The sequence below is a fragment of the Oncorhynchus mykiss genome, chromosome 11 (genome assembly GCF_013265735.2).
Source record: "Oncorhynchus mykiss isolate Arlee chromosome 11, USDA_OmykA_1.1, whole genome shotgun sequence".
NCBI lineage: Eukaryota > Metazoa > Chordata > Actinopteri > Salmoniformes > Salmonidae > Oncorhynchus > Oncorhynchus mykiss.
Genome location: NC_048575.1, coordinates 4,535,129 through 4,549,309, shown reverse-complemented (window position 1 = coordinate 4,549,309; position 14,181 = coordinate 4,535,129). Strand labels below are relative to the sequence as shown.

Sequence of the window (14,181 nt, the reverse complement as noted above, 5' to 3'; positions counted from 1 at the left end):
AAACCCATGGCAGAGAAAGGTTAATAGACCACTAGACTAGGGTTGTAAAATCCCAAGTCTGTGATCCTCTCCTTGTGATTGGACCAGGAGAAACCCATGGCAGAGAAAGGTTAATAGACCACTAGACTAGGGTTGTAAAATCCCAAGTCTGTGATCCTCTCCTTGTGACTGGACCAGGAGAAACCCATGGCAGAGAAAGGTTAATAGACCACTAGACTAGGGTTGTAAAATCCCAAGTCTGTGATCCTCTCCTTGTGATTGGACCAGGAGAAACCCATGGCAGTGAAAGGTTAATAGACCACTAGACTAGGGTTGTAAAATCCCAAGTCTGTGATCCTCTCCTTGTGATTGGACCAGGAGAAACCCATGGCAGAGAAAGGTTAATAGACCACTAGACTAGGGTTGTAAAATCCCAAGTCTGTGATCCTCTCCTTGTGACTGGACCAGGAGAAACCCATGGCAGAGAAAGGTTAATAGACCACTAGACTAGGGTTGTAAAATCCCAAGTCTGTGATCCTCTCCTTGTGATTGGACCAGGAGAAACCCATGGCAGTGAAAGGTTAATAGACCACTAGACTAGGGTTGTAAAATCCCAAGTCTGTGATCCTCTCCTTGTGATTGGACCAGGAGAAACCCATGGCAGTGAAAGGTTAATAGACCACTAGACTAGGGTTGTAAAATCCCAAGTCTGTGATCCTCTCCTTGTGATTGGACCAGGAGAAACCCATGGCAGAGAAAGGTTAATAGACCACTAGACTAGGGTTGTAAAATCCCAAGTCTGTGATCCTCTCCTTGTGATTGGACCAGGAGAAACCCATGGCAGTGAAAGGTTAATAGACCACTAGACTAGGGTTGTAAAATCCCAAGTCTGTGATCCTCTCCTTGTGATTGGACCAGGAGAAACCCATGGCAGAGAAAGGTTAATAGACCACTAGACTAGGGTTGTAAAATCCCAAGTCTGTGATCCTCTCCTTGTGATTGGACCAGGAGAAACCCATGGCAGAGAAAGGTTAATAGACCACTCGACTAGGGTTGTAAAATCCCAAGTCTGTGATCCTCTCCTTGTGATTGGACCAGGAGAAACCCATGGCAGAGAAAGGTTAATAGACCACTAGTCTAGGGTTGTAAAATCCCAAGTCTGTGATCCTCTCCTTGTGATTGGACCAGGAGAAACCCATGGCAGAGAAAGGTTATTAGACCACTAGACTAGGGTTGTAAAATCCCAAGTCTGTGATCCTCTCCTTGTGATTGGACCAGGAGAAACCCATGGCAGGGAAAGGTTATTAGACCACTAGACTAGGGTTGTAAAATCCCAAGTCTGTGATCCTCTCCTTGTGATTGGACCAGGAGAAACCCATGGCAGAGAAAGGTTATTAGACCACTAGACTAGGGTTGTAAAATCCCAAGTCTGTGATCCTCTCCTTGTGATTGGACCAGGAGAAACCCATGGCAGAGAAAGGTTAATAGACCACTAGTCTAGGGTTGTAAAATCCCAAGTCTGTGATCCTCTCCTTGTGATTGGACCAGGAGAAACCCATGGCAGAGAAAGGTTATTAGACCACTAGACTAGGGTTGTAAAATCCCAAGTCTGTGATCCTCTCCTTGTGATTGGACCAGGAGAAACCCATGGCAGAGAAAGGTTATTAGACCACTAGACTAGGGTTGTAAAATCCCAAGTCTGTGATCCTCTCCTTGTGATTGGACCAGGAGAAACCCATGGCAGAGAAAGGTTATTAGACCACTAGACTAGGGTTGTAAAATCCCAAGTCTGTGATCCTCTCCTTGTGATTGGACCAGGAGAAACCCATGGCAGTGAAAGGTTAATAGACCACTAGACTAGGGTTGTAAAATCCCAAGTCTGTGATCCTCTCCTTGTGATTGGACCAGGAGAAACCCATGGCAGAGAAAGGTTAATAGACCACTAGACTAGGGTTGTAAAATCCCAAGTCTGTGATCCTCTCCTTGTGATTGGACCAGGAGAAACCCATGGCAGTGAAAGGTTAATAGACCACTAGACTAGGGTTGTAAAATCCCAAGTCTGTGATCCTCTCCTTGTGATTGGACCAGGAGAAACCCATGGCAGAGAAAGGTTAATAGACCACTAGACTAGGGTTGTAAAATCCCAAGTCTGTGATCCTCTCCTTGTGATTGGACCAGGAGAAACCCATGGCAGAGAAAGGTTAATAGACCACTAGACTAGGGTTGTAAAATCCCAAGTCTGTGATCCTCTCCTTGTGATTGGATCAGGAGAAACCCATGGCAGAGAAAGGTTAAGGACCACTAGACTAGGGTTGTAAAATCCCAAGTCTGTGATCCTCTCCTTGTGATTGGACCAGGAGAAACCCATGGCAGAGAAAGGTTAATAGACCACTAGACTAGGGTTGTAAAATCCCAAGTCTGTGATCCTCTCCTTGTGATTGGACCAGGAGAAACCCATGGCAGAGAAAGGTTAATAGACCACTAGACTAGGGTTGTAAAATCCCAAGTCTGTGATCCTCTCCTTGTGATTGGACCAGGAGAAACCCATGGCAGAGAAAGGTTAATAGACCACTAGACTAGGGTTGTAAAATCCCAAGTCTGTGATCCTCTCCTTGTGATTGGACCAGGAGAAACCCATGGCAGAGAAAGGTTAATAGACCACTAGACTAGGGTTGTAAAATCCCAAATCTGTGATCCTCTCCTTGTGATTGGATCAGGAGAAACCCATGGCAGAGAAAGGTTAATAGACCACTAGACTAGGGTTGTAAAATCCCAAGTCTGTGATCCTCTCCTTGTGATTGGACCAGGAGAAACCCATGGCAGTGAAAGGTTAATAGACCACTAGACTAGGGTTGTAAAATCCCAAGTCTGTGATCCTCTCCTTGTGATTGGACCAGGAGAAACCCATGGCAGAGAAAGGTTAATAGACCACTAGACTAGGGTTGTAAAATCCCAAGTCTGTGATCCTCTCCTTGTGATTGGACCAGGAGAAACCCATGGCAGTGAAAGGTTAATAGACCACTAGACTAGGGTTGTAAAATCCCAAGTCTGTGATCCTCTCCTTGTGATTGGACCAGGAGAAACCCATGGCAGTGAAAGGTTAATAGACCACTAGACTAGGGTTGTAAAATCCCAAGTCTGTGATCCTCTCCTTGTGATTGGACCAGGAGAAACCCATGGCAGAGAAAGGTTAATAGACCACTAGACTAGGGTTGTAAAATCCCAAATCTGTGATCCTCTCCTTGTGACTGGACCAGGAGAAACCCATGGCAGAGAAAGGTTAATAGACCACTAGACTAGGGTTGTAAAATCCCAAATCTGTGATCCTCTCCTTGTGATTGGACCAGGAGAAACCCATGGCAGAGAAAGGTTAATAGACCACTAGACTAGGGTTGTAAAATCCCAAGTCTGTGATCCTCTCCTTGTGATTGGACCAGGAGAAACCCATGGCAGAGAAAGGTTAATAGACCACTAGACTAGGGTTGTAAAATCCCAAGTCTGTGATCCTCTCCTTGTGATTGGACCAGGAGAAACCCATGGCAGAGAAAGGTTAATAGACCACTAGACTAGGGTTGTAAAATCCCAAGTCTGTGATCCTCTCCTTGTGATTGGACCAGGAGAAACCCATGGCAGAGAAAGGTTAATAGACCACTAGACTAGGGTTGTAAAATCCCAAGTCTGTGATCCTCTCCTTGTGATTGGACCAGGAGAAACCCATGGCAGAGAAAGGTTAATAGACCACTAGACTAGGGTTGTAAAATCCCAAGTCTGTGATCCTCTCCTTGTGATTGGACCAGGAGAAACCCATGGCAGAGAAAGGTTAATAGACCACTAGTCTAGGGTTGTAAAATCCCAAGTCTGTGATCCTCTCCTTGTGATTGGATCAGGAGAAACCCATGGCAGAGAGGGGTTAAGGACCACTAGACTAGGGTTGTAAAATCCCAGTAACATTCCCAAAACCTGCAGGTTTTCCAGAAATCCCGTTTAGAGAACTATGGATTTCCTTCTTATTCCCTATTAATTCCAGGAAACTTCCAGCTAGGAATTTTTTAAAGAAAAACCTGGGAGTTGTGGTTAAATCACCAGAGTTTCGCAACCCTAAGCCCACTGGACTAACCCATTGGTCTCCTAACACTGCCCACTGCACCGTGGCTGCCCCTGTTCCAACCTCTATCTTTTTGAAGAGGGTCGGGTACAAAGTAGAAGAATGTCTGTGGACTGGATCAATGAAGTATTCGTTTTCTGGACTGACCTGTCACTGTCGATGATGGCGTTAATCACATCCTTCCTCCCATGTTGCAGTGCTTCGTGGAAGAAGGAGGCGTGGTTCTTGTTGAGGCTGATCTCCGCCCCTCTCTGGAGAAGCAGTCTCACCGCTGCTACGTGACCCTCCCGGGCTGCCAAGTGCAGCGCAGTGCTCTGATCACAACAACAACAACAACAACAACAACAACACGATTTGTGAATTCAAATCATCGACGAACCAACACATCAATAGGCACGTTTATCCATTCATTCAGTAAGAAGTATCTGAAGAATAAAAGCATTTAAAAATTAATAATTTGGTTTCCAAAGAGGGTGCTTATTGCTGTTAGAATGTCTGGCTAGGCTGTAGCCCTCCCTCATATCATGATTGTTTTGTTTTGTGTTTAGTTTTATTTTGTATACTTATTGGCTAAAAACGGAATTATGTTTACAAAATTGATTTGTCCTGAAACATAGAGGTTGTCTGAACGAAGCATAGAGGTTGTCTGAACGAAGCATAGAGGTTGTCTGAACGAAGCATAGAGGTTGTCTGAACGAAGCATAGAGGTTGTCTGAACGAAGCATAGAGGTTGTCTGAACGAAGCATAGAGGTTGTCTGAACGAAGCATAGAGGTTGTCTGAACGAAGCATAGAGGTTGTCTGAATGAAACATAGAGGTTGTCCGAACCCCATCCTCATCCAGCTTGTCCAGTAGTTTGATGTTGGTGGCCAGGACGATCTTCATGGTCTGGGTGTACCCCTCTGCCGCTGCATGGTGCAAACAGGTCCTCCCTTTGTAATCACTATGGAAGAGAGAGACAGACAGACAGACAGACAGACAACACTGAGGAATAGACAGACAGACAGACTGTTGATTGAATTTATATAAATGACTAGAATAGTCCACCCTGAAGCCATATAATCGTATGAAATTGATTAGAATTATGTATAACCATAGTCTGTACAATATGTCTATAATAGCATCTTAAAAACAGACTGTCGGTGTCGACCTTGGATTCGGTGCCGACCTTGGCTGGGGTCACTGAGAGTACTTCCCAGGGTCTCCCTATCTTGAGGGAGGATGGGGAGTAAGTCTCACGGAATCCCCTAATCTTTGTCGGTTGTGTAGCAGGACATTGTATGCCAATGTTAGTGTAAATGTGTGTGTGTATGTTTGTGTGAATGTGTGTGCTAATGTTAGTGGGACTGTGTGTGCGTATGTTTGTGTGAATGTGTGTGCGTATGTTTGTGTGAATGTGTGTGCTAATGTTAGTGGGACTGTGTGTGCGTATGTTTGTGTGAATGTGTGTGCGTATGTTTGTGTGAATGTGTGTGCTAATGTTAGTGGGACTGTGTGTGCGTATGTTTGTGTGAATGGGTGTGCGTGAGAAGTCAGTATAAAATTAATTATTTTGTACAACAGACCAGAACGTTGCCGTGAATAAACATTTGAGTATTGAAGACTGGGCCTCTGTCTGTTTCGTTTCAATCAGTATCTTACAAATCCTGGTTAGCAGACTGAGTCGTTTAATTGAATTGGTTTATGAACATTGAGAACATAATTCTCATAATTCTCATGACACAGACTGCACTAATGAATAGAGAGATACAGACAGACAGACAGACAGACCGACAGACAGACAGACAGACAGACAGACAGACAGACAGACAGACAGACAGACAGACAGACAGACAGACAGACAGGCAGACAGACAGCACTAAGGACAAATACAGCAGGACTTTGTCACAATATCACACACACTATGACATCCTGCTATGTAGAGTTGCCACTGCAGAAATATAATGAATAGAATGGGCTTGGATCCTCTGATCATGGCAATTTGACTGGTAAACTCATGGGACCACTCCCAACGGCTGCCTGGCATTGCGATGCAGTCATTTCCATTGTAATGTAGATCAAATTATGTTCAAATTATGTTAATTAACTGACGTGGTTCATGCAATGGAATGTAGTTTTTGTTATGTGAGTTGATTCAACAAGTCACAGATTGATGGGTACACTTCCTGCTTTACCTTCCTGCTTAGCTTCTCTGTGCAAGAATGGGTAACTGCCTACATCGAGTATGTCTGGAAGTGGGCGTGTCAACAGAAGTTTGCGTATGGAAAGCGGATCAGCTAATTGGACCTGTTTGTTGCCGTTTTGCGAGGCTGATTGGGCTACACAACGAGTCGATTGTTGACAACTGTAGAATTTTAGCTAAGCCTATCCCTTTCTCTTACTTTAACCTCATTAGCCTAACCTTCTACGTTAATTATCCTAACCTTCTACGTAAATTATCCTAACCTTCTACGTTAATTATCCTAACCTTCTATGTTAATTATTCTAACATTAATTATCCTAACCTTCTACGTTAATTATCCTAACCTTCTACGTAAATTATCCTAACCTTCTACGTAAATTATCCTAACCTTCTACGTTAATTATTCTAACATTAATTATCCTAACCTTCTACATTAACTATCCTAACATTCTTTGTTAATTATCCTAACCTTCTATGTTAATTCTCTTAACCTCCTACGTTAATTATCCTAACCTTCTATGTTAATTCTCTTAACCTTGCTCTTGCTGCGGGCGATTCCCTGATCCACCTCTACGCCGACGACACCATTCTATATACTTCCGGCCCGTCCTTGGACACTGTGCTATCTAACCTCCAAACGAGCTTCAATGCCATTCAACACTCCTTCTGTGGCCTCCAACTGCTCTTAAACGCTAGTAAAACCAAATGCATGCTTTTCAACCGGTCGCTGCCTGCACCCGCACGCCCGACTAGCATCACCACCCTGGATGGTTCCGACCTAGAATATGTGGACATCTATAAGTACCTAGGTGTCTGGCTAGACTGTAAACTCTCCTTCCAGACTCATATCAAACATCTCCAAGCTAAAATCAAATCTAGAGTCGGCGTTCTATTCCGCAACAAAGCCTCCTTCACTCAAGCCGCCAAACTTACCCTAGTAAAACTGACTATCCTACCGATCCTCGACTTCGGCGATGTCATCTACAAAATAGCTTCCAATACTCTACTCAGCAAACTGGATGCAGTCTATCACAGTGCCATCCGTTTTGTTACTAAAGCACCTTATACCACCCACCACTGCGACCTGTATGCTCTAGTCGGCTGGCCCTCGCTACATATTCGTCGCCAGACCCACTGGCTCCAGGTCATCTAAAAGTCCATGCTAGGTAAAGCTCCGCCAAATCTCAGTTCACTGGGTACAATGGCAACACCCACCCGTAGCACGCGCTCCAGCAGGTGTATCTCACTGATCATCCCTAAAGCCAACACCTAATTTGGCCGCCTTTCGTTCCAGTTCTCTGCTGCCTGTGACTGGAACGAATTGCAAAAATTGCTGAAGTTGGAGACTTTTATCTCCCTCACCAACTTTAAACATCTGCTATCTGAGCAGCTAACCGATCGCTGCAGCTGTACATAGTCTATCGGTAAATAGCCCACCCAATTTTACCTACCTCATCCCCATACTGTTTTTATTTATTTACTTTTCTGCTCTTTTGCACACCAGTATCTCTACCTGTACATGATCATCTGATTATTTATCACTCCAGTGTTAATCTGCAAAATTGTAATTATTCGCCTACCTCCTCATGCCTTTTACGCACAATGTATATAGACTCTCTTTTTTTTCTACTGTGTTATTGACTTGTTAATCGTTTACTCCATGTGTAACTCTGTGTTGTCTGTTCACACTGCTATGCTCTATCTTGGCCAGGTCGCAGTTCCAAATGAGAACTTGTTCTCAACTAGCCTACCTGGTTAAATAAAGGTGAAATAAATATATAAAAATAAAAAAACCTTCTATTAAGCTGACCTGCTGTGAACCTGACTATGGCCGGTCTAACCCAGAATGGAGCACCGATGTTCCACCCATCGCTGTTGATCCACCCACTGATGTTCCACCCATCGCTGTTGATCCACCCACTGATGTTCCACCCATCGCTGTTGATCCACCCACTGATGTTCCACCCATCACTGTTGATCCACCCACTGATGTTCCACCCATTGATGTTCCACCCATTACTGTTGATCCACCCACTGATGTTCCACCCATCGCTGTTGATCCACCCACTGATGTTCCACCCATTGATGTTCCACCCATTACTGTTGATCCACCCACTGATGTTCCACCCATCGCTGTTGATCCACCCATTGATGTTCCACCCATTGATGTTCCACCCATCGCTGTTGATCCACCCACTGATGTTCCACCCATTGATGTTCCACCCATTACTGTTGATCCACCCACTGATGTTCCACCCATCGCTGTTGATCCACCCACTGATGTTCCACCCATTGATGTTCCACCCATCGCTGTTGATTCACCCACTGATGTTCCACCCATTGATGTTCCACCCATTGATGTTCCACCCATCGCTGTTGATCCACCCACTGATGTTCCACCCATTGATGTTCCACCCATCGCTGTTGATCCACCCACTGATGTTCCACCCATCGCTGTTGATCCACCCACTGATGTTCCACCCATTGATGTTCCACCCATTACTGTTGATCCACCCACTGATGTTCCACCCATCGCTGTTGATTCACCCACTGATGTTCCACCCATTGATGTTCCACCCATTACTGTTGATCCACCCACTGATGTTCCACCCATCGCTGTTGATCCACCCATTGATGTTCCACCCATTGATGTTCCACCCATCGCTGTTGATCCACCCACTGATGTTCCACCCATTGATGTTCCACCCATTACTGTTGATCCACCCACTGATGTTCCACCCATCGCTGTTGATCCACCCATTGATGTTCCACCCACTGATGTTCCACCCATCGCTGTTGATCCACCCACTGATGTTCCACCCATTATTGTTGATCCACCCACTGATGTTCCACCCATTGATGTTCCACCCATTACTGTTGATCCACCCACTGATGTTCCACCCATTACTGTTGATCCACCCACTGTTGTTCCACCTATTGATGTTCCACCCATTGATGTTCCACCCACTGTTGTTCCACCCACTGATGTTCCACCCATTACTGTTGATCCACCCACTGATGTTCCACCCATTACTGTTGATCCACCCACTGTTGTTCCACCTATTGATGTTCCACCCATTACTGTTGTTCCACCCACTGATGTTCCACCCACTGATGTTCCACCCATCACTGTTGATCCACCCATTGATGTTCCACCCATCACTGTTGATCCACCCACTGATGTTCCACCCATTACTGTTGATCCACCCACTGTTGTTCCACCTATTGATGTTCCACCCATTGATGTTCCACCCACTGTTGTTCCACCCACTGATGTTCCACCCATTACTGTTGATCCACCCACTGATGTTCCACCCATTACTGTTGATCCACCCACTGTTGTTCCACCTATTGATGTTCCACCCATTACTGTTGTTCCACCCACTGTTGTTCCACCTATTGATGTTCCACCCATTACTGTTGATCCACCCATTGATGTTCCACCCATTGATGTTCCACCCATCACTGTTGATCCACCCATTGATGTTCCACCCATCACTGTTGATCCACCCATTGATGTTCCACCCATCACTGTTGATCCACCCACTGTTGATCCACCCACCAATGTTCCACCCATTACTGTCGATCCCCCACTGATGTTCCACCCATCACTGTTGATCCACCCACTGTTGTTCCACCCACAGATGTTCCACCCATTACTGTTGATCCACCCACTTCTTTTGCAACACCCCCGCGGGGCGGCAGGGTAGCCTAGTGGTTAGAGCATTGGACTAGTAACCGGAAGGTTGCAAGTTCAAATCCCAGAGCTGACAAGGTACAAATCTGCCCCTGAATAGGCAGTTAACCCACTGTTCCTTGGCCGTCATTGAAAATAAGAATTTGTTCTTAACTGACTTGCCTAGTTAAATAAAGGTAAAATAAAAAAAATATAAATACATTTCAGACACGCTCCAAGTGTGCAGTCAGCCATGCTTGGAGTCATTGGTAACTGCAATCTCTGCCAGTCTACCCATTATGCCATCATTGGCATGAATGGGGGACGCCAGTTCTACTCCTTCTATTTCTACGGGGTGCTAACTTTCCAAATATTCACAAGTTCCCCAAAAATCCTGGTTGAAGAATTCCCAGATTTCCTGCTTATTCCTGCTTTTGGTGATATTCCAGCTGGGATTTCTGGTATAGCAGGAACTTTTGGGACATTTTACAGAAATGTTGTTGACCCTAATCCTAACATTGAAGTGAGGATCTGTTGCACAAACCTTTAGAGGCATAATCAATGCCAAAAAAAAAACAGAGCAACTTTCTTCATAACTCATGAACAGTAGACAAGACCACCACCAACATGACCCTGGGAGAAGTTGCCATCTCCACCAGGATGGATCAGTAGCGGCGACAGCATTAGCAACAGGACCTAGTAATGTACAGTGCCAAAAAAACTGAGCAACTGTCTTCATAACTATGAACAGTAGACCTAGTAATGTACAGATGGTGCGTTAATACCAGTGAAACAGGGCTCCTTTACGAAGCAGCAGCTCCACCACTTTGGTGTGTCCCCCTCCAGAGGCCAGGTGTAGGGGGGTCAGGCCTCTCTCGTCCCCCTCGTTCAGCAGACGGGAGTCTGTGATGGTCTCCAGTAGACGCTGGCAGGTGTTGACACGACCATACCTGATGAGAGTGCGGAGAGGAGAGGAGGGTTAAACGTAACACCTGGTGTTAATACCACAGATGTAGGATCTTCATTTGAGCCAGTTTGCTTGAGCAAGAAAATAATCCTGCGGCATCAGGAAATGTGAATTATTATGTGGATTATACACTGAGTAGACAAAGAATTAGGAACAGCTCAGGAGCATTCCATTACATAACAATAACTATTGGCTAATGTCCCCTCATTTCACCCTATCAGGAACATTCCATTACTTAACAATGACTATTGGCTAATGTCCCCTCATTTCACCCTATCAGGAGCATTCCATTACATAACAATGACTATTGGCTAATGTCCCCTCATTTCACCCTATCAGGAGCATTCCATTACATAACAATGACTATTGGCTAATGTCCCCTCATTTCACCCTATCAGGAGCATTCCATTACATAACAATGACTATTGGCTAATGTCCCCTCATTTCACCCTATCAGGAGCATTCCATTACATGTTCATCCTTAATTAGATTCCATTGTAGTGACCACTCCGTTGCGTGTTATTAATCAATTGGTTTAATGATCAGATCAGCCTGGTTAGGAATCGGAGATAAAGACTGTCTGAAAGAGCACCCTGTTCCCTCTGAAGTGTACTACGTATGACCAGAGCTCCAACCTTTTTAGTGCACTTCAAAAATAATAAAAGGCGCATTTGGTACACTACAAAGCTCTATGGGTGTCTGTGATCTATAGTGGCCTGCTCTCCTTGTACCCTTCACCTGTGCTGAGCTGGAAACACAGAATAGATGAGAGCGATAGAGTGGAAGCCTGTAGTGGGATTTACGATCTCTTCTTCCATTCTTTTAGATCAATTTGATAGGAGATTAGACAAAAAATTTGTCACTAAAGACAATCTGAAATAATAGATTTGGATAGTGTACAAAATGTTTAATAGACTCCCTGCGCAGACATTTGTTTGTAAACTACAGTGGCTATTAAAGGCATGTTTGGCTGAAACCAGTTGCTGTGGGGAAGCAGATAAGAGCATCAGCTAAATATAGATTAGCCTAGCATGTTACCCTATTAAAAACACCACTGACTTGGCAGTGAAGATTAGCCTAGCATGTTACCCTATTAAAACCACCACTGACTGGGCAGTGAAGATTAGCCTAGCATGTTACCCTATTAAAAACACCACTGACTGGGCAATGAAGATTAGCCTAGCATGTTACCCTATTAAAAACACCACTGACTGGGCAGTGAAGATTAGCCTAGCATGTTACCCTATTAAAAACACCACTGACTGGGCAATGAAGATTAGCCTAGCATGTTACCCTATTAAAAACACCACTGTCTGGGCAGTGAAGTGCAGGGCAGACTTCTTGTATATAACAACACTAGACCTAACACCACTAGACCTAACCCCACTAGACCTAACTCCACTAGACCTAACACCACTAGACCTAACCCCACTAGACCTAACCCCACTAGACCTAACCCCACCAGACCTAACCCCACTAGACCTAACACCACTAGACCTAACCCCACTAGACCTAACAACACTAGACCTAACAACACTAGACCTAACCCCACTAGACCTAACAACACTAGACCTAACAACACTAGACCTAACAACACTAGACCTAACCCCACTAGACCTAACCCCAATAGACCTAACAACACTAGACCTAACCCCACTAGACCTAACACCACTAGACCTAACCCCACTAGACCTAACGCCACTAGACCTAACCCCACTAGACCTAACACCACTAGACCTAACCCCACTAGACCTAACCCCACTAGACTTAACCCCACTAGACCTAACCCCACTAGACCAAACCCCACTAGACCTAACACCACTAGACCTAACCCCACTAGACCTAACAACACTAGACCTAACCCCACTAGACCTAACAACACTAGACCTAACAACAATAGACCTAACCCCACTAGACCTAAAAACACTAGACCTAACACCACTAGACCTAACCCCACTAGACCTAACCCCACTAGACCTAACCCCACTAGACCTAACACCACTCACTGGGCAGCGAAGTGCAGGGCTGACTTCTTGTCCTTGGACTTGCGGTCCAGAGAGACCTGTAGAACCAGGATGTTCTTGACCGATTCGTGGATGCCCAGTCTGCAGGCGTAGTGGAGAGGAGTACAGCCCTCGTTGTCCTCGTTACTCAACAGATCCTTCACACTGCTGTGCTGTTAAGGAGGCAGTACACACACACACACACACACACACATAAACACTTGATCCCTGACTTCGCAAGAGCAGGTAGACAGATGCTGTCTGCCATCCAAAGGGTCTGCTGAAGTCTATTATCTGTGCTTCACAGTTTTAGAGGTTACAGCAGATCACTGAGACGCTTGGCAAAGCTTTAAATGGTTTAAATAAACTATAATTTGGCACAGAGCGATGGTAATAAAGTTCAACAGCCTTGGTGCTCCTTCCTAACAGCACCCTAGTCCCTTGTTATAGTGCACTACTTTTAACCAGGGTCTATAGCCAAATGGCACCCTATTCCCTTTATAGTGCACTACTTTTAACCAGGTTCTATAGCCAAATGGCACCCTATTCCCTTTTTATAGTGCACTACTTTTAACCAGGTTCTATAGCCAAATGGCACCCTATTCCCTTTTTATAGTGCACTACTTTTAACCAGGGTCTATAGCCAAATGGCACCCTATTCCCTTTTTATAGTGCACTACTTTTAACCAGGTCCTATAGCCAAATGGCACCCTATTCCCTTTATAGTGCACTACTATTAACCAGGGTCTATAGCCAAATGGCACCCTATTCCCTTTATAGTGCACTACTTTTAACCAGGGTCTATAGCCAAATGGCACACTATTCCCTTTATAGTGCACTACTTTTAACCAGGGCCTATAGCCAAATGGCACCCTATTCCCTTTATAGTGCACTACTTTTAACCAGGGCCTATAGCCAAATGGCACCCTATTCCCTTTTTATAGTGCACTACTTTTAACCAGGGTCTATAACCAAATGGCACCCTATTCCCTTTTTATAGTGCACTACTTTTAACCAGGGCCTATAGCCAAATGGCACCCTATTCCCTTTTTATAGTGCACTACTTTTAACCAGGGTCTATAACCAAATGGCACCCTATTCCCTTTTTATAGTGCACTACTTTTAACCAGGTTCTATAGCCAAATGGCACCCTATTCCCTTTTTATAGTGCACTACTTTTAACCAGGGTCTATAACCAAATGGCACCCTATTCCCTTTTTATAGTGCACTACTTTTAACCAGGGTCTATAGCCAAATGGCACCCTATTC

At 44.8% G+C, this 14,181-nt stretch overlaps 1 protein-coding gene across 2 annotated transcripts in view; it reads right to left on the bottom strand.

Annotated features, from left to right (window-relative positions):
• The window catches only part of LOC110536527 (transient receptor potential cation channel subfamily A member 1), a 76,824-nt gene that overhangs the window by 19,282 nt on the left and 43,361 nt on the right, over positions 1-14,181 (bottom strand). For both annotated transcript variants that reach the window (XM_036934674.1, XM_036934675.1), the window contains exons 12-15: positions 12,916-13,085; positions 10,728-10,892; positions 4,913-5,027; positions 4,232-4,398 (exon numbers count right to left, since the gene is read on the bottom strand). In XM_036934674.1, coding sequence (XP_036790569.1) covers positions 4,232-4,398; positions 4,913-5,027; positions 10,728-10,892; positions 12,916-13,085 — 617 coding nt within the window. The remainder of the gene's footprint in view (positions 1-4,231; positions 4,399-4,912; positions 5,028-10,727; positions 10,893-12,915; positions 13,086-14,181) is intronic.